General features: G+C 44.9%; 1 protein-coding gene across 1 annotated transcript; it reads right to left on the bottom strand.

Moving 5' to 3' along the window:
• Positions 1–19,371: 19,371 nt before the first annotated feature.
• On the bottom strand, positions 19,372–19,707 carry LOC114638205 (60S ribosomal protein L36a-like). Its single transcript, XM_028786594.1, has one exon. It carries the CDS (start codon positions 19,690–19,692, stop codon positions 19,372–19,374), a length of 321 nt encoding a protein of 106 aa, XP_028642427.1. The 5' UTR covers positions 19,693–19,707.
• Between the last annotated feature and the right edge of the window lie 203 nt (positions 19,708–19,910).

The raw sequence follows: 19,910 nt of genomic DNA, 5'->3' as shown, positions 1-19,910 counted from the left end.
TGTTTCATTGTGCTTTCAAAGGGAAGAAATGAGATTAGAATGATGTCTTTCTAGCGTGAGTTCCTGGATCAGTGTAGGCAAGGTTGTGCTACAATAACACAGGAAAACCCAGATCTCAGTAGTGCAAAGTACTGAAAGCTCATCTCTCATTTAGACAAAGATCAGGAGTGATGGTACTGGTTTTTGTTTGTTTGTTTGTTTGTTTTTATTTTTTATTTTTATTTTTTTTATTTTTTTAAAGTATAACTGAGACTGGGGATATTGTTATTCTGGGATGCCTCTATTGTCAATACTGTCAACCAAGCTGAACTAGTTGACATCTATAAAATATTCTACCCTGAAACTTGAAGCAGAAACCATGCTCTTTTTAAGGATCTAGAGAACACTTAGGGAGATAGATCATGCTCTAGGCTCTAAAACTAAGCCATTAGCTTTGACAGCTCTAAACGGGTTCAGGTCATACGTAGTGTCTTCTCTGACCAAAATAGAATTGATTCAGAAAACCCAAAACAAAAAGGTCTCTGAGGAAGCCCCGCATAGTTAGAAACCATACACAGTGCTTCTAAACAGACATGGAACAAAGGCTGAGGGGAGAAAGCCTTCCTGACGGAATAAAACGGATCATGGAGATTCATGCAGTGCGACCACGGCAGCAATTGTTGGGAAACTGATGGTGCTAAGTGGGTATACTTGAAAAGAGAGGATACAGAAATAAACAACCCCGGCTTTGAACTTATTCAACTAGGCTGACAAGGTGGCTCAACTGTGCAAGCCTGGCAACTTGTGCCCGAGCTCCAGGACCACATGAAGACTGACGGAGAGAACTGGCACCACAGGGTTGACCTCTGACCTCCACAGGACATTGTTCCCATCCCCAGCAACAATAATACAATTAAGAAACAAAGAAGGTAGATTTAACCTACACCAAGAAGATGAAATAATAAAGTTCAGGGTGAAAAATCGATGGTAGAGAAAAAATAGGGGAAAAAAAATCAATGAAATCCAAATAGATCAATATCTACCAGAAGAATCTGATCTGTAATTGAAAACTTTCTAATAAGGAAAACTTCAAACTGGAGCTAGAAGCACAAGCCTCTAATGCTCACTGGCTGAGGGGGTGAGGCAAAGGGTCACAAGTTCAAGGCTTTCTTAGGTTACAGAGAGAGTTCAAGCCTAGCCTGGGTAACTTAGCAAGACTCCATCTCAAAATAAAAAGTATGAATAAAAAGCTAGGGACACAGCCCAGTGGCAAAGCACCTTCCTTGCATGTTTGACACTCTGGGTTCCATCCCCAGTACGGGAGAAACTAAAACAGAAACGAACTACAATGAAATGGCCTCCCAAACCCATATGTCCTTGTTGAATTATATCAAACCTTTAGGAAATGGGAAACTACTATGTAAGCATAGTTACACTCCACCCCAGAAAGCAGAGGGGTCCTGAACGTGCCTCTGTTACTTCTACTCAACATTGTACTAGGTTTCTGGCCACTACAACTAGGCAAAGAGAAGCCAAAGGCATCCAAATGATAAAGGAAAAAGCTCAAAGTAGCTAAACTATCTTGTCCTGGTAGACATGACTGTCTATATAGAAAATCCCATGCCCAAGCATGGTGTTACAAGCCTATAACAGTGACAGAACCACTTAAATTATTCATCTAGTAACCAAAGTTCTTCTAGTGAACCCCGTCATTGGAAGCTCCAAACAGTAATCAGGGCACTTGAGTATCTTTGCCTGTGTGTCCAAGTCACATGTGATATTTTTTGATCCATTCTGTTTCTTTGCTTTTTAGTAAAGTTTTCTTACTACAAAATAATAAAAGGGCAATATAATTTACCATAGAATAAAGATATAATATACTTGATGATAATTCTCACAAGAGATAAGAATGAGCAATATTTGAAAACTCTAAAACGTCACTGAATAAATAAAATAATAAAATCTTAAAAAAGGAATGTGCCTTGTTTCTGGACCAGGTCTGAGGAATTCATATCATTAAGAACTCAGTTCTTTTCGATATCCATGTGGAAGTTCTCAGGACCCATTGCCTTCAGAAATAGCAGCAAAAAGGGTGACAAGGTTTGAAGCCTTCAACTTTCTGGTTTTGAGGTTTATTATGGCAGCCATCAAGTTGGAATCTGGATAGACAAGGGAACAGGGTGAGTTCAGAAAGAGATGTGACACGTGTGGACAGGGTTTCAATAAAGGTGAACAGTGACAGAGTGTGGGAATAAAAGCCTTCTAAACAACTAACACTGAGGCATTTGGACATCTGTGTGGAAGGCAAACCGACCAGGGCAGAGCGGAAGCAGGAAGAGGTCCCCTTGCTGCAGCCCCGAGCAGGTTAGAGTTCTAACCCAAATCCTGTCTCCGACCTCACATCCTGATAAGCCATGGAGGCTGAGTTTCATGGTGACCAATCATGTGAGAACATGAGTGTGAAGCACAGTGTGCCTGTGTACATGTGGAAGTCTGCTTGCCCAGGACTGAAATCTCCATCTCTGGAAATGGGAAAGTTGTATGCACGAGTGAAGTGTGTGTGTGTGTGTGTGTGTGTGTGTGTGTGTGTAAGTACATGAGTGTGTGCATGTGTAGTGTACATGTATAGGCACAGGCAATATTGCACATGCTTGTATGAACACATTTATACATGTGTCAATGTGATGTGTATATGTATGAGCACATGTGCACACGTGTGTGTATCTGCATCTTCAGGATGGACAGCTACATTGACGCTGTCATAAGGATTGGGTGACTGGGTCTAGGGCATCTGAATCACTGCATTCCCTTGGCTTCAGGAAATTCTCTGCCCCTGGCTCTTAGTGATGTGCATTGAGTGTGGTTGAATTTGGTAATGTACAGCCTGCCTTATTAAAATACACATTGTGCCTTTATGAATCTTTAATATGAAGCACTTAGTAAGAAGCCCAATAATCTCTTCAAGTGAGCTGCTGAAGAGAGGCCCAGTGGGGAGAGGAGCCCTTTCTGCAGAGGCTGCACTGAGAAGGGGGGGCTGGGGTGGGGATGAGAGGTACCCAGACAGCATCAGGGCTCCCATGGGTGGAGACCTGGCTGCTGACAGACAGGACAGTCAGTTCTGCTCTCCAGACTTTAACCCAGAGGTGTGTGTGTGGGGGTGCCGAGCTAGGAGTTGAGTGGTGGCAGGCCGTTAAGCTCAACGTTCCTGTCCAGTAGGAGCTGCAGTTCCTGTTCTCACAACTAATGTAGTTGAATTCTTGGGCAGCATGCATCTGTGTGTGTATGTGTGTGTGTGTGTGTCTGTGTACATGTGAATGCAAAAATACAGTGCAAGTACTACATCTAAGAGAGGGGTGGAATGGATTTCATAGGAGAGGAGAGATCGGGGGACAGGACAGAGACAACCCCAAGGAAGAGACAGGAAAGGAAGACTGTACATCTCTTTCCTCAAATAGAGCAGGTTTAGATCTAAGAGTTCAAGCCCCATCCAGGGCTGAGTTTCAGGCTAGGATGCCTCAGGTACCCAGTCTTTCCTGAGACAGGAGCAGGATAGATATTTCCTCACTCGCTGAAACTGAGGAGGCAGCTGATGCCAGTCACCCGGCGTACATGCAGGGAGCATTGGAAGCTAGTCTTTCCCAGATCCCCACTCTCCTGCCATGCTGGCCTGGGACAGCCTGATCCTGTTGAGTCTCTGGACTTTTTGTTCTTCTTAAAATACCTTTGCCTGTGATATGTAGGTGGTCCTTTCTAATCCTCCAGGTCTAATCCTGGCGGTCCTCCATTTACAGAGCTCCACTGAGCATTCTGGTTAAGGTATGTCCTGTGGCTTGGTAACTGAGCCCTTTGGGGCTGCTGTTGTTTATTCACTTGATAGAACTTTCTAGCCCTGGATTTACTCCAATTTCACAATTTGAAGCATATTCTGTCTGCAGGGATTCTTTTATAATATTTTCTTGTTTTAAAAACACATTTTATTTATTTACTTTGTGTGTGTGTGTCTGTGTGTGTGTCTGTGTGTGTGTTTGTGTGTGTGTGTGTGTGTGTGTGTGAGAGAGAGAGAGAGAGAGAGAGAGAGAGAGAGAGAGAAAGAGAGAGAGGTGGTATGCATCCTTGTGTACCATGGGGTCCACGTGGAGGCCAGGAGTTGGCTTCTTCTCCATTTACTCTAAGAATCCAGAGAACTGAACTCAGAACACCAGGTTTGGTGATGAGTGTCTTTACTGGTTGAGCCTTCTCACTATCTCTCTTTTCTTGACAGTAAACTCCATGAATAGAGGCATGACCTGTAAAATCACCCATGTGTGGCTCAGAGTTTGGCATACAGATGATGTCCATAAATATGTGTAGCTCACATGCCGGAAGGACTGAAACATTTGCCTTAGACTCCAGAGAAAACCAGTGGCAGAGGCAGAGTTTGAACTAGCCTCCACCCCAGAGCCTTGCCCCTCCTCACAATCTCACCGGATTCCCTATGTTCTATGACTCCTACATGCAAAGCGTGATTTCTCTGGTTTGACAACTGTGATAGTGAAAGCTGACCCTGCAGACAAGAGCAGGGACCTACCTGCCATTCATCGCCTGACATGACCACAGTGGTTAGGACTCAGCCCTCTAGTTTGCTATGAGGGTCTTGGTTTCAACCTGTGCTGAGTTAATACAGAATCATCATAGGGTGCTCAGGAGCACAGTGGTTCCTTTTTCTCCAGAATCTTCATCTCCCATTGCCATGGCTACCATGTGAGTCTATTCTAACAGAGTACCAGGAATGAGGGATGTTAAGAGTCAAAGATGCACTCGAGACAACCACAGGTCATCCTGGCCATATCCATGCACAATGCTTTCCCCCTGGAATTGTCTTAGAAATGAAGCTAGGCATAGAGGAGCCTTGGCCAGCAAGGACTGGCAAGGGTCTTTTGAACTGGACCACTGTGGGTGTCTCAGGCAGCTCAGGGAAGTGGAAGAGCTTAGATACTAAAGGAACTTGCCCCTCAAGGCTGCCCAAGGTTGAGCCACTCCCTGGCTCTCTTGCTCTGTACCCTTGCTCAGCTATGGTGGATGAAACTCGTGGCAACAGGGACTGGGAGGGGGTACCAAAGAGGAGGCGCTGTGTGTGCCTCCCCTGAAGCAGCTCGAGCACACGCAGTTATAAGACAGTGGGCAGATGACAGAGTTAGTTAATGTAACAAGCCCTTTAAGCATTTAGCCACATTCGAGTGTTTAATCAGCTGTGTAAAGTGCAATATCTATCTTTCAATTTTATGCCATTAGGGGAGACAAGATTTTGATTAGGTACTTAATCTGTGCACGGGAAAAACAGGCCCACAGCAAGCCCGTGGTGGGGAGGGAAAGGGACATTGGATGGGGGATTCGATAAAGGGGAAAGACAGAAATTTAACATAAAAGAGAATTAGTGCAGCTCCTTTCAATTTAGTGCCCAGGCTTTATGGCCTAATCAATTAGAGGCCTGGCCGGGGCTGCTGGGAAACTGCTCGGCTGGGCTGGAGGCTTGGCCATATTAATTCCCTTCATTACGTGAGGGTCAGGCTGAGGGCTTGGTGGGGGCTTTGTAAGGAGTGGGTCACTTCTCGGGCAGTGGTTTGGGAAGCAGGGAGAGGAGGTCAAAGGCTTCCAGGATGGCCAGGCTGGGTTCTGGACACTCCAGGAAATCTGGGTTTCCAGGAGGGTGAGCCTGGGAGGACTCTGGAAGGGTGTAGTAGGCACATGATGTGGTAGTGCAGAAGGGTATGTGAGCCCTTTTGTAGGAGGGGCCCAGCTTTGCATGCCAGCTTTCTGATCTATTTGCTGTGTGATCTTAGGCAAAAAGCTTGGGCTCTCTGTGCTGCGGTTTCCTGCAGCATTGCAATTGAGGGTTACCTTAAAGAATGCTTTGAAGAATGGAGCTTGTACAGGGCTTGGTATACTATGTGGCACAGAGTATTTTATTTTTGATGTCATTAATGAAGGTTTTGTTTGCATGATTACTAGCTGCCACCAACACTTTCTTTGTGTGCCGAGCACTGTGTCAGCTAATATATGTCACTGGAAGGATTTCTCCAGGTCAGTGATCTGCTGCAGGCTACAGATTAGGGAACAGAGGCGCGGGGTGCCATTGGCTTGCCTGTGGTGCTGGGGTTTCCTTAACTAGTACTTTCTGTTGTGCATTGCTCTCACCCTGCTGACATAGCAGAGCTGTGGGGATGGCTGTGACAGTGGACAGGGTCACCACAAAGAGAGTGGCATCACCGAGGCACCCAAGGGCTCTAGTCTTAACAGACCAGGCTTCAGTTACTGGGATCGTTGGAGAAAAGGAGCCAGAGGCCATAAAGCAATCAATCTTCACAGAACGCTGGGCAATAAAGACTGAAGAGTGAGTTAACCTTACATAGGTTTTTCTGAAGAAAGCAATAGCTTGCAAAAGACGGGAAGAGATACTTTTGTCTGGGGTAAAGTAGAGATGAGCCTCTGGCCACCCTCTTGGGGCCTTCTCTTTGGTTCCATGGTGCCCTTAAGATACCCACATAGGCAGGCCTCATGGTTCCAAGATCCCAGAGGGGAACCATATAAGCTGATGGTGAGCCGGGAGTGGGATCTGATGCATTCCAGATGCACGTGAAGGAAGCCTTCCACACAGGGCTCGTTGGACCAGAAGGCATGCAGATCCAAGGGGGACTTACTTTGGCAACTATGAGGTGGGGAGAGGAGGTAAGCAGGGATCACTGAATGCTAATTGACTGACTCTTCTTTTTTTCTGTTTATTTTTCCAGTAGCCACCACAGTCTGTTTGTGAGAACATGGTAAGTGATTGTAGGTACAGGGCCCAGATGCATGACCTCAACCAGGCGTTTGGTGATAATTAGATTCTGTTAGGGCTGCCTGCCATTCAGGCTCTTTCTGATGGTGCAGATGATGTTCCATACACAGTATCCCATGGCATCCCATGACATCTGTATGGATGATTGAAGTGGTGTCCATCGTGTGGGTGAAGAGGTTAAGGTCACAGGGAGCACATTATCCTTGTGATGTCACAGGGATGGTACATGGTAGGGTTGAATGGCTCTATCCCTTGCTGCTTCTGAAGGCCTCTTGCGCTCAGTGCAGCTGTTGGGCAGACAGGGTGAGGCACGTTCAGTGAGTCCTATTGGAGCTTGGCTTATTCCAAGGGTATCTGGTGAGAATTTGCTATGTTCCAGTCCTGGGAAGGTCGGAGTGACCTCTGTTGTCATTGTCACTGAGCAATCCTTGCACATCCGCTTGTGTAATGACAAAGTGAATGATTAAAGGGGATGACTGTCTAGGCCTCAGTGTCCTTGAACAGAGAGCAGAGAGATGTGAACCATGATTCTCCCGTTTGAGGTCATGATTGGCTGAGAGTTCACAGCAGAGTGGACAAAGAGACAATAGACTTTGGGTTGAAATCATGGGCTACCTTCTTAGAGTGGAGAAACCATGCCACTTCTCCATTCTCTCTCTCTCTCTCTCTCTCTCTCTCTCTCTCTCTCTCTCTCTCTCTCTCTCTCTCTCTTTTTTTGTTTGGACCAGGATCATCCTGCTTCCTTCTTTTTCCCCTTGGTAGAGATGGTCAAGATTCCCGGACTCAAGATATTCACACTGTACTTGGGAGAAGTTGGCAATCAACAGACCAAATGAATAAACAGTATAGGTGTTGGAAGGGGATAGTGTTGATCCATAAGGACAGGCCTGTTTTCAAATGAAGACTGGCAAATCTCCCATGGTCTGTGATCCAAGTCCTTCCCATTGTTCTCTTTTGGAAATGGAGTCCAGTTGGGACTGAACTGCCATCTGCTTGAATATTGTCTAGGCTATCTCTTGTTCTACAGTGGTGGAGGACAGTGGTTGCAACAGGGACTATCTAGCTCTCTAAGCCAGAAAACATTTGCGACTCCTGGTTTAGAGCAACCCATCTTTATCTTCCACCTGTGCTTCATGTCCTTCTGGGTTAGTCCATGCACACAATTTATTGGTCAACCAGGGACCTGGTCTGGTGACACACCTCCATTTTAAGTGTTCATAAGAGGATATTGGGAAGGTCCCTATAAGCTTTGAAATGTCCATTCCTAAAGTGACATATGCTATTTCTATTTAGAATTCATCCATGCCACACAAGAGAACAGTATGGGACTTTGCCATGGCTTGGAACGAGAACATTGAACAGTATTTGGTAACCCATTTCAATGACTGTGGATATTGTTGGACATATCCAAGGAGGGCTAAGTCATTGGGAACGGCAGGGGCTTTGCTTTGAGTATGAATGTGGAGACCAGAGGTCGATCCTGGGTGTCTTTTCCTGGGCTTCTTTACCTTGAGGTCTTTTGTTTTGTTTTGATTTTTGGTCAGGACCTCTTGTTGAACATGGAGCTCACTGATTGGCTGCATGGCTAGGCCAGCAAACCCTAGGATCCTCTTACCTCTGCCTCCCAGCACTGAGCTTGTAGATATGGGCAGGAGTAGTGAACAAGACAGATGCCCAATGGTCTAGGCAAGCGACTAACTGTCCCATCCTTATGTGACATTGAAGAGATGGCTCAATCAGTAAAGTGTGTCACCCAAGACAGAAGACCTAAATTCAACTGCCAGCACCCACATATAAAGCCAGGCATGGTGGCACATGCCCATAACCCCAGAACTGGGCAGGTGCTGACAGAGCCTACTGGCCAGCTAACTTAGCTTGTTTAGCTAGTTCCAGGCTAGTGGGAGACCCTGTCTCTAAAGTGGGGTGGGGGTGAGCTCAAAGGAAAGATACCTGGGGTTGACCTTTGCTCTCTCCACAGACATGTATGCAGGCACACATATATGCATACCTGCTCATATAGTCACACACAGCATTTTTTTTAACATGAGTACAGGGGTTGGAACTCATGCCCTCACATTTGCATGTTGGTTCGACTTGTCCATAAGCAACTTATGGAGGAATGGGTTTACTTCACCTTACAGTTCCAGGTTACAGTACTTCCTTGAGGGAAGCCAGATAAGAACTTAAGGAAAGAAGCCAGAGGCAGGAACTTGGAGGAATATTGTTGACTGGGTTGTTGTTACCTTTCTTATATAGGCCAGGCCCACCTGCCTAGGGATGGCACCACCAACCTTGGGCTGTGCCCTCCTTCATTGACTAGAAATTAAAATTTCTTACAGACAATGCCAGAGAGGGTAATATGACCTAGGCAATTTCTTGCTTCAGGCTCCTTCTTTCCAGGAGACTCTGGATTGTGTCAAGATGCCAGCTGAAGCTAACGATGACACATAGCAAACACTTTGCTGACTGATCTATGTCCTTAGACACTGCAGGGGGCATTTCAATGTTAAACAACGTAGCCAGGCTTGGTCTGATGAGCATTTGGCTGGATTAGAGCCTGGTCTGGCTACAGTGAAAGCGTGACCCCATTTGGCCTCAAGGTTATGCTACCTGCTCTTCTGGCCTGTGGAAAGGGTGCTAAGAAAGTCACTGGATAGACTGACATGGAAGCATGTCCCCCTTGTGAATTGTTCAGGCGTTCAGCTATCCTACCCAAATCACCTTTCTCTAGCCACATGGACTGTCTCTCCTGGGTTTCCCCATGCTGGGCACAGCAGGGCAACTTTGCTGGTCTATCTGAGAGTGCTGGGCTCAGGAATAGGAGTGAGGCTGAGACTCTGGAGGCACTACATTAAGGTTATTAATAACCCTCTCAGCCTTTATTGAAAAGATGCTCTCCCTGTCTGAATTTGCCACTATGGCAACCCATTTATTAAGGCCGTAAGAGCTGGAGTTGCTTCAGACCGTATTTATTACTGTGATTTGCTGAGGGTGCATCTGACCTGGACTGGGGCAGTTGTGGGGAGATAGCAAGCCATGGCTCAGAGGCAAGGCAGGCCTTGGATCACCCTGCAGGGAGTCACCTGGGAGGCTGCAGTGTCCACCTTCCCTGTAATGTCAGAACTTTAATTATAGAAGGGGACCTGGGGTAGATATCATAGGAATCCCTCTTCTTTGCATATGCATAAGACCATCAGGAGTGAGTCTCTAGGGGCCCAGAGCTAGTGTGTAGCTGTGATGGTCCCAAGAATTAGGGCCTTACACTTTTTTTTTTTAAAGGTAGGGCTTACTTTTTAAATAATTCCTCTCTCTCCTATATACAATACACCCATTTAACACAATAAAAGCAGCAATAAGACCACAGAGCACCACCAGCATCTAATGACATCAGCACTATCCCTTGCCTCTCTGCTTCCTTTCTGCAGGCCAGTGTCAAAATGCACACCGGTGGATGAGTTGGAATTTGTGTTAGTGTGTGAGTTTCTATAGACTGTACAGCTTAAATACCAGGTCTTCCTTTTCTTGCCATTCAGAACTGTATGTCTGAGACCAGTCTGTAGGAAGGCCTGGTTTCTCCTGAGGCCTCATTCCTTGGCTTGCAGACGGTGTCTTCTTGATGAATTGTGTGCATTTGCGTTCTGCTCTCCTCCTCTGATAATGCCGGTGGTGTTGAGTCAGGGCCCACCCTAGCACAGCTGTTCACCTCGAAAATGACCCTTTTTTCAAATGCAGTCACACACTAAGGTTTTCAACACAGACTGAGGTTTTCAACATATGAATTGACAGAAACACGAGTCAGTCAACAATAGGACTGAAGGGTGTCCTCACGTCTGAAGTACTCTGGGGCCAGCCTGGAGGGTCCACATCACCGAGCGGATCTTCTCTCCCTACCCCATTCCACCCCATTCTTTGCAAACATGCTTCATGTTTGGCAGTGTGTTTGGGGATGAGGATTCAATGGTGAGATCAAATAAATTAATTGTAGGGCCTTGGGAGATGGTGCAGTAGATAAGGTGCTTGCCTTGGAAACAGGATGAACTGAGTAGCACCTCCATAATCCATGTAAAACATGCTGGGCATGGTGAGTGCACCTATAATCCCACTGTAGTTGTCTACCTGGAAACAGGCAGGTTCCCCAGGCTCCCTGGTCTGCCAGTCTAGCCTACTTGGGGGAATTCCAGGCAGTGGAGAGACCCTGTCTCAAAATTCAAGGCAGGCACTGGCTGCATTCATTAGTACATGCCTTTAATCTCAACACTAGAAAGACAGAAATTGGCACATCTCTGTCAGTTTGAGGCTGCCCTGGTCTACATAGTGAATTTGACCATTCAGGGTTATATAGTGAGTCCAATAAGCATTAAGTGGAAAAAAAATGAGAGCAAGGAACCCGCATGAGATGTGACTGCAGAGACCAAGTCATTGGAAGCATCAAAGCTGTGCCAGGAAGTCTGGCTGTTGAGCCTAAGCAGCACGTGGAGCCATTGCAGATCACTGAGTGGGGACAAAATGGGCAGGTAACTCAGATGCATTAGTACCAAAGCCGATCCTGCCTGTGGAGAGAAAACAAGGTAGGTCAGAGAGCCATATGTGTGTGGCTGGAGGTGGGCTATCCTGAGTCACTGTCTCTCTGCTGTACATCAAAGGCCTTTTTCCTTACTGCACACTGGAGATTATCGTTTGGAGCCTAGAGATCAAAGAGACCCAGCCACTGAGCTTTTGTGTTGGATAATTTTCTTAGTTTTTAATTGTGAAATGATTTTGTTCTCTTGTTGAAATTGTAAAAAATAATACAAAGAATTCACATCACCCACTTTTTCCATCTTCTATTAATAACGTGGTTCAGAGTCAAGCCAGGAAGCTGTTGTCTGGACAACATTATGGTGGACAGCAGTATTTGTCTTGTAAGTTTCTACAGTGCTTTTCTACCTAGTTCTAAGACATAAGCTTCTAAGTTCTGAAGAATATAAATCACATGGTTTTATTTATTCATTTATTTGTGTGTGTGTGTGTGTATCACATATCTTGATTAGTTTTTGTTAACTGGATAATTATGATCTCATTAGAAGAGGGAACCTCAACTGAAGACTTGCCTTTATCTGGGGCTGGAGAGATTGCTCTGCAGTTAAGATCATTGGCTACTCTTCCAGAGGATCCTGGTTCGAGTCTCAGCAACCACATGACAGCTCACTGTTACCTGTAACTCCAGTCCCAGGAGATCCCATGCTCTCTCCTGTCCTCCTCACACACTGACATTCATGCAGGTGAAACACTCATAAACATAAATAAAATAAAATAAAGAAAAAGAATTGCTTCTATCAGACTGATCTGTTCACATGTTTGTGAGGTTCCGTGGGAGGTCCTAGACCACTGTGGGTGGTGACACCAATGGGCAAGTGGTTCTGGGTTGTGTAAGAAGGCAAGCTGATCAAGCTATGGCAAACAAAGCAGTAAGTAGAAATTCCTCTATGGCCCCTGTTTTAGTTCCTGCCCTGAGTTCCTGCCTTGTCTTCCTCAGCAATGAACTGCAACCTGTAAGACAAACAATGTTGGTTTTGGTCAATATTTTATCACAGCAACAAAAATGATATATGAAGATAACACGCATGTGTAAGTCAAGCAACATTTTGCAGGAACTGATTCTCCCCACTACCTTGGGGCTGAACTCATGTCAACAACAGCCTTGTTGACAGGCACCCTTTACTTGCTGAGCCATCTCACCAGGCTCCGCTACTAAGTGTTACAAGATATAGGCTGGAGAAGTCTAGAAAACACTGCCACAGCAGTGTCCTGTATTTCAAACAGTTGAGAACTGTTTAGAGCAAAAATGAGAAGCAGAGGAGTTAATGTAAAGGCTCAGGTGGTTGAGATTGTTTTAGGGTAGATTTCCACTCTTTCATAACCCTGGCTCTTCAGTCCACACCAGCCATAGCTATCTTGCTTTCAGCTGACTATGCTCTGCAGGTCCTCATATCTCTTCTCTGTCTCGCTTATACAGAAGAGTATAGGCTGTCTCACAGATCTCTCCACATGGTCCCAGCCTACTCATCTTTCTTGCAGCATCTTTCCAACTTATATGAAGTTCTTCAAATAGCTTATCTTACTTTGCTATGGATGTCTGTCTTTTCCTGTTTCTCTCATCTCAGAAATGCCTTTTTCTCCATGTGCAAATTCAGCACATCCTTCAAGGTCTTGGCACGCCCACCCCAGTCTCTACTTCTTCACCTGATGGCATTCAGGTGTTACTACTGGTGTTCTCAACTTAGAGATACCTTCTATATTTTTTACTTGGTTCTTTTGGCTTCTCTAATAATTTTTCTGGTTGACTTGTTTCTTGTCTTCCCCATCAGTCTTCTTATTTCAAAGACTAGTACTCAATCTATGTTGCTCTCTGATGTGAGCCCTACACCAGAAACTGACATTGAGTAGGTGCCCAGTGCACATTTGTAGATACAATGGATGGGATATCACTGATAAGAGTTATACTAGATTAAAATATTATAATGATAGAAAAGTTTTATGTGTGGGGTGTCTCACTATTGGTTAGTATTTTGCTATAGCAATAGAGAGGCAAACTAGAACTTTACGCATGGGGAGCATGCATGAACTCTCTAGCTGATGAAGATCGCACTGTGCTATGAGCCATCGCCATATTCAGGTGAGTTTATCTTCCACACAGATGGAGAGGCCCTTGATATGGCTCATATTCATCTCTGGGTCTGTTTTAGCTCAGGAGTCAGCACAGGGAAAGCTGCCACTATAAATATTCTGATTGGACAAATGTGTTCACAAATGAGGAAGAGCAGCTCTCATTGGTTCTGTTTTGTGAATGAGGCAGTCCAATCTAATACCGTGAGACACACTAGCAGCAGAGCTGGGTACCAGAGCCAGGAGTCTCTCCCCAACCCACACCTGTCCTACCATGCACAAACTCTTGGCCTGTCTCCTACTCTCTAGGCTCTTAGGACAGTAAGTATAAACCTATAAAGCTCTCTCCAGTATATCTTGCTTACTCCCTCTTATCAAAGTGGGGGCGGGGCTGAAAGGGCTTTCAAAAGAGCCATCTGTTACTTTTCAAAAAGGCATTATCTGCTTCCCATCACAGGGTTTTTGCTGTCTCTGCCATGTGTCTGCTTTCCCTCCGCTGTCTGAGAGAGCAGCGTGCATGGTGCCTCTCACTCTCCTGTCTGTGTGGGGCTGCTGGAGGTGGGTTGCAGATGGAGTATTTATCTAAAAGTGAAGAGATCTGACTTATAAGCAAGCCCAATATTAAATGTATAAATAATGCATCCCATGGCATTATTTATAATGGAATAACATCCCTATAATGTGATAAAAGTATGCAGGTTCCTAGAGCTTTACTTAACTCCTTCATGCCTCAGAAGATGCAGTGGGTCCTCCAGCTTTCTCTGTCCTTCAGGGATTTAGGATGGGCTCCACATTCAAGGACTATGTGTATCCGAGGTTCTGCAGAGCTGAAATCCTTGGCCAATTGCCTACAGGATGAACTTGACCCCAGTGTTGGAGCAGTGATGTTTAAATTAGTGTGAGTCAAGATGGAGCTTTCTTATCTTCAACCTGGAACCTTAAAGCATAGGAAGGGGACTTTCATGTTTAGCCAGGTTCCGTGGTAGGTGTTGAGGCCATAAATGGAGGCTTTTGAGTCTGGCTTGTGGTGGGATAGACTCAAGAATTCCCAGATCTTTGCTTTCAAACTCACATATAAGGCAGTCTTGTTAGATCTAAACATCAACTTTATGGCCCTGTTTCTACTTTCTCACTCCTACTACTCACCTGTCCACATGCCTTCCTCTTTACTCTTCCACTGTGTGATTTAACCCATACAACTGTTGTCAGACATTCGGTCCTGCTAGCTGGACCCTGTCTGGTGGCCTGAGTGTTTCATGCTCCTTGTTTGTCAGATTCAGCAAACTCAGAGCAGACCATGAGAGAACAGTGTTTACTTAGATGCTTGTAAGCTTGTGTCCAGTCCTCTACAAATTCCTGGTTCTCAGCCTTTGCTGAGTTCTCAGTGCCACGAGGATATCCACCTGACCCCTGATTTTGCTCTCCTGCTCCCCAAAGTACTTGGCTTTGTGCTTTGCTGTATCTTTAGGTCACCAAAGTTTCTACAGTGGGTCACAGAGCAAACAGAAGCTATGAGAGGGGTGAACGTTCTTGTGGATTCTGTACCCCACTCTGGCTATCCACCTTCCTCTGTATCTCAGCTGGCATTCACCCTGTCAGCCTCTTTCCCACCATGTGGGATAGATTACCATCTTCAATATTAGGCTAATTCTTCTCAACCCTACAGATCCATCCCTTCCAACTATCATTTCAAACAACAATCTTTTCTCTTCTAGAATCTTCAAACTCCTTCCCTTCTGGTTCCTACCAGTTTTCAAACATACTCATCAGCTTTCACCCACAAATTGCTGCCCTAATGCTTTCCTAACTACTTGGTGTTTCCCACTTCAGTCATATTTCATAATACCTGGAGCTTCGTGTTATTACTACTTCCCAAGATAACAAAAACCATGAGGTGAATGTACTAAGTGACCAAGCGTCATTTGACTACAATAAACCAATACTTACTTAGGTGAGTGTTGGAGTTTGTCTATGCAATGCCCCTCAAAGGCTGAGGTATTGAAGGCTTGCTCCCCAGGTATGCCTTTACAAGTTTAGCTTTATTCTCTGCCTACATTTCTCTTTCTCTGATTCCTGAATACCATGATGGGAGTCCATTTGCTTCATTAACTCTCAGTAATAATCTTCTGCCTTAACACAAACCAACTAAAGCAAATGACTGTGGATGGGAGCCTTTGAAACTGTGAGCCAAGCGGGGTTGTTGCTATGACCATAACTGACTATGTGGCTCAGGAGATCTTGGAATTGGTTTATGGGAGGAATTTGGAAAGTCTTGGAGACGTAAGCTCTCAAAGCCAATCAAGTGTGAGTGGGGCTGAATGGGCAGGTTGACTCTAAGCCCATAAGAAGAGAACACTGGCAACACGGTTGAGAATAAAAGACAATATTTTGGAGGTTTTTAATAGAAATGTTGACTTAGATCATGTCTTAGTCACTGTCATTGCTGTGCAGAGACACCATGGCCAAGGTGACGCTTATTCAAGCAAACATTTAACTGGGGGCTGGATTACACTTTTAGAGGTTTAGTCTAGGATCATGATGGTGGGGAGCATGGTGGCACACAGGCAGGTGCTGGAGCAATAACTTGGAGCTACATTTGGATCTATGGAATGAGAGAGGGGGGAGGGAGAGGGAGGGAGGGGGAGGGAGGGAGGGAGAGAGAGAGAGAGAGAGAGAGACTGGGCCTGGCATGGGCTTTTGAAACCTCAAAGCCCACTCCCAGTGATATACTTCCTCCAAGATGGCCACACTTATTCCAAGAAGGCCACACTTCAAAACCCTCTGAATCCTTTCAAAGAATTCCACTCTCTGGTGACTAAGCAACCAAATATATGAGTCAATGGGTGTGTGTGTGTGTGTGTGTGTGTATGTGTGTGTGATTCTTATTCAAACTATCACAGATCAGGAGCTGGACTCGAGGCTATGTGTAATATATTCTAGCAAAGAACCTATCTACATTTTGTCTGGGCCCTGTGACTTTGTGTGAGAAATATTTTAAATTCAGTGGAGTATTCACCTGATTTGGAAAAACAACAAACAAACAAGCAAGCAAACAAACAAACAAACAAGCAAACACCCCCATCATTCTGGCAGTGGCTTGGGTATTACTTGCTGCTTCTTGCAGGTAATATTGAGAAGAAAAATGTAGAAGAGACAGACGTGGAAAACTCACAGGTTGACCAGAATTGGAGCACATTAATGCTGTATCTGAGGAGGGTGTGGTTGTGTCATTGAGAAAGAAGTCAGTAATTTGTACCAGGGCATAAAACATGTCATTAGGGAATCTCAGGAGTTAGCTAGAATATACCCATTGCAGGCTCAAGGGTGTAACTGTATTAGTTCATTTACTCTGAGCAGAGAGCTTGCGCAGGCCACTAAAGAAGTTATTTTCCCGGGACAAATGTCACCACACTTTTCTGTACAGGGACTGAAAGGCTGCTGTATTTGTGGTCTCAGTGGACTGGGCTACTGTTTGACTTGGTAGTAGGCTTGTTGTCATTGGTACTGATGTTGGCTTTGAAGACACAGAATGTAAGAGGTGACTGGTCGTAGAGGATTTCACCTAGAAATAAAAAGTTTTGTGTTGTCAGGCAGTATGTAGCAAAGCCAGATTCCCTGTGCACAGTCCCTGAGAGGGACATGTGTGCAGCCATGAGAGTGAAGCTGAGATTGTAGTGGAGGAGTGAAGTCAGAGATGCCAGAACTCTGGAACAGCTATTGAGGAGAGCTGCAGGCACAAAGCAGAATCAGCCCAAAGGCAAGGTCATTCGATCTGCAGTCAGCAAGTCCACAGTGATGTGTCTACCTAAGCCTTTGTTGCTGATGTTGCATTACTATATGCACTTACTCTGGGTGCTGGACATGGCGTGTCTGAGTTAGAATTTCTATTGCTGTGAAGAAACACCATGACCAAACCAACTTGGGGGAGAAAAGGGTTTATCTGGCTTGCCTTCCATATCACAATTTGTCATCAAGCGAACTCAAACAGGACAGGAATCTGGAAGCAGGAGCTGATGCAGAAGCCATGGAGGGTGCTGCTTACAGGCTTGCTCCTCTTGGCTTGCTGCTTTCTTATAGACCCCAGGATCACAAGCTCAAGGCTGGGCTTTCCCCCTTCAACCACTGATTAAGAAAATGATCTATAGCTGGATCTTATGGAGGCATTTTTCTCAATTGAGGTTCTCCACTTTCAGATAGTTCTAGCTTGTGTCATGTTGACAGCACTAGCCAGCACTTGGGGCTATGGCACTTGATGTTGGCCCTGTTGGGTTTTAGCTTTGGCTCATTCTATCCTTGATATTCGCTTGTTGCTCTCTTTTGGAGTGGGCACGTTTACTCTGTGCTTGTCTCACCACTACATGTTAAATGTACTGTAGCTTGCTTTTTTGATTTTCATAGGGGCTCACATCTAATACTTGCCCTAAGAGTGAGAGATTTTAGATAAGGGCTTTTAAGCAATGAAGAAGCTGATAAGACTTTGGAGTCCTGTGAAGGTCAGCTAAATGTGTTTCCCATGATGCAATGGATATGCGCTCTTGGGAGACAGAGGTGGAAAGTCCTAGCTTGGACTTTCAATGTACCCAAAGCCTTATGTGTTTAAGGCTTGAAGTTCCTGGCTGGTGATGCTATTAGGAGATGCTGGGAACATTAGAAGATGCCGTCTAGCTGGAGGAAGTGGGTCACTGGAGGCATGCTTTGGAGGGTATCACTCATATCCTACCTCTTCTCCCTCTAGCTTCCCTGCAGGCCTGAGTTGGGTAGCTTTGTTCTCCATGCAGTCTCTGCCATAATGTCTCATTTCAACATATGGTGGGAGATGCCAATCAGCCGGGAACTGAACCCTCTGATACTGTGAGCCTGGATAAGCCTTCCTTTTTTCTCTTGCATCCTCTTTTACATAGATATTTTACACAGTGATGGAATGTGACTAACATAGTGAGCTAACACCCAACGAAGGGATGAAGATGCTGAGTACCTTACCCAGAGATACAAATAAGAGTGGGATTTCAACCTGGGCAGTCTAACTTCAAATTAAGTTTCTAGACTTTTCCACAAAGCTTTTTACCATCAGTTATTCTACGACAATTTGAGTCCTACCCTTAGGCCAATGGAGAGTTTTGTGTTGCTACATCTAATAGGAACATCTAGGAATTAATTTCACGGATGGAGTGCCAGACAGCTCTGGCCTCCTTAGTCACTTTTGAACCTTTCTTCAAGGGAAAATTTTGTTGAGAGCCCATTGTCTTGTTTTGCTTTGGTATCTCTGGTCACTTTTTGACCACATTCATGAGGTCTTCTCTGACTTAAGGGAAAGTCACATCATCTTGGGAGGTTACAAGGTCCACTCTTTGCCGTCTTTCTCTCCTGTACATGGTCCCTGTATTTAAAGTCCTTGTTATGACTTCTACACTAGGGCTTCATTTGTTTGGTGTCTCAATACAAACCTTTCTAGAACTCAATCAGTACTTGCCATCAACGCAACTCTTCTCTTTCCCTTTTTGACATAAGACATCAAATGCCCACTCAGCTACCCTTGCTGGAATCTTCATGACATTTACGTCTAGTCAATGGTTAAGTTCTCTTAATAGTCACTACCAACTCACCCCTCCTCTCACCTCTTTGTGCATTCTGTCCCTCCTGGTGCCCTGACATCCCTGTTAATGTCTCTCCTTCCAGCATCATTACCTGCTCGTCTCCCGATTCTAGTCATGGGATTCCCTATAAAGTATTTTTCTTTTAAAATATTGGTTATGGATATTTAAAATATGGTGAAATTATACAGAATGGTAGCACTTGTACTCATTTTCTTAATTCCTGGATTTAACAAACCATATTTTTTTTTCAATTTATGAAAGCTTTAATTTATTCCCTCATCAAAGGCAATCAAAGGGGGTGAAAGGTCAAGATTTTACTGTCTTCATAACAAAATCGGCTTAGAACTGGATCACTTGGCCCTTTCTCTTCTTGTCGCTTCCCAGTTCAAAATGCTTACACCTCTTAATAGCCAGCATCCTCTTAGATCTGCAGTTGGGCTCGACACACTCCAGTCGCAGCACGATTTTCTTTGTAGTTTTAGCCTTTTTGCGGAAAATAGGCTTAGTCTGACCACCATAGCTACTCTGTTTCCTGTCATAACGCCGCTTTCCCTGGGCATACAAAGAATCCTTGCCCTTCTTGTACTGGGTCACCTTGTGGGGTTGGTACTTCCCACATTTCTTGCAGAATGTCCATCGAGTCTTATGAACGTTCACCATGTTGGCAGGAGCGCTATCAGCCAACAAACCATATTTAGATTAACTAGTTATAAGAAAAAATGCTACAGAGAGTTAGAGAGAAGGACAATCCATCCTCCCCATTTTTCTACCCTAGAGGTAATTATCAAACTGTAACTGATGCATGACCTTTCTTTCTATGTTTTAATTTTATATGTAAATTTATATTCATGAATGGGTTATTGTTTTGAATTCTTAAA

This window comes from Grammomys surdaster, unplaced genomic scaffold (assembly GCF_004785775.1).
Source record: "Grammomys surdaster isolate TR1022 unplaced genomic scaffold, NIH_TR_1.0 125561, whole genome shotgun sequence".
NCBI classification, from domain to species: domain Eukaryota; kingdom Metazoa; phylum Chordata; class Mammalia; order Rodentia; family Muridae; genus Grammomys; species Grammomys surdaster.
Note: the sequence above shows the minus strand (reverse complement) of the source record. Positions and strands in the feature narration are given on the sequence as shown.

What these genes read in the sequence shown, in the direction of transcription:
- LOC114638205 (XM_028786594.1), bottom strand. Translation starts at nt 19,692, where the DNA reads ATGGTGAACGTTCATAAGACTCGATGGACATTCTGCAAGAAATGTGGG.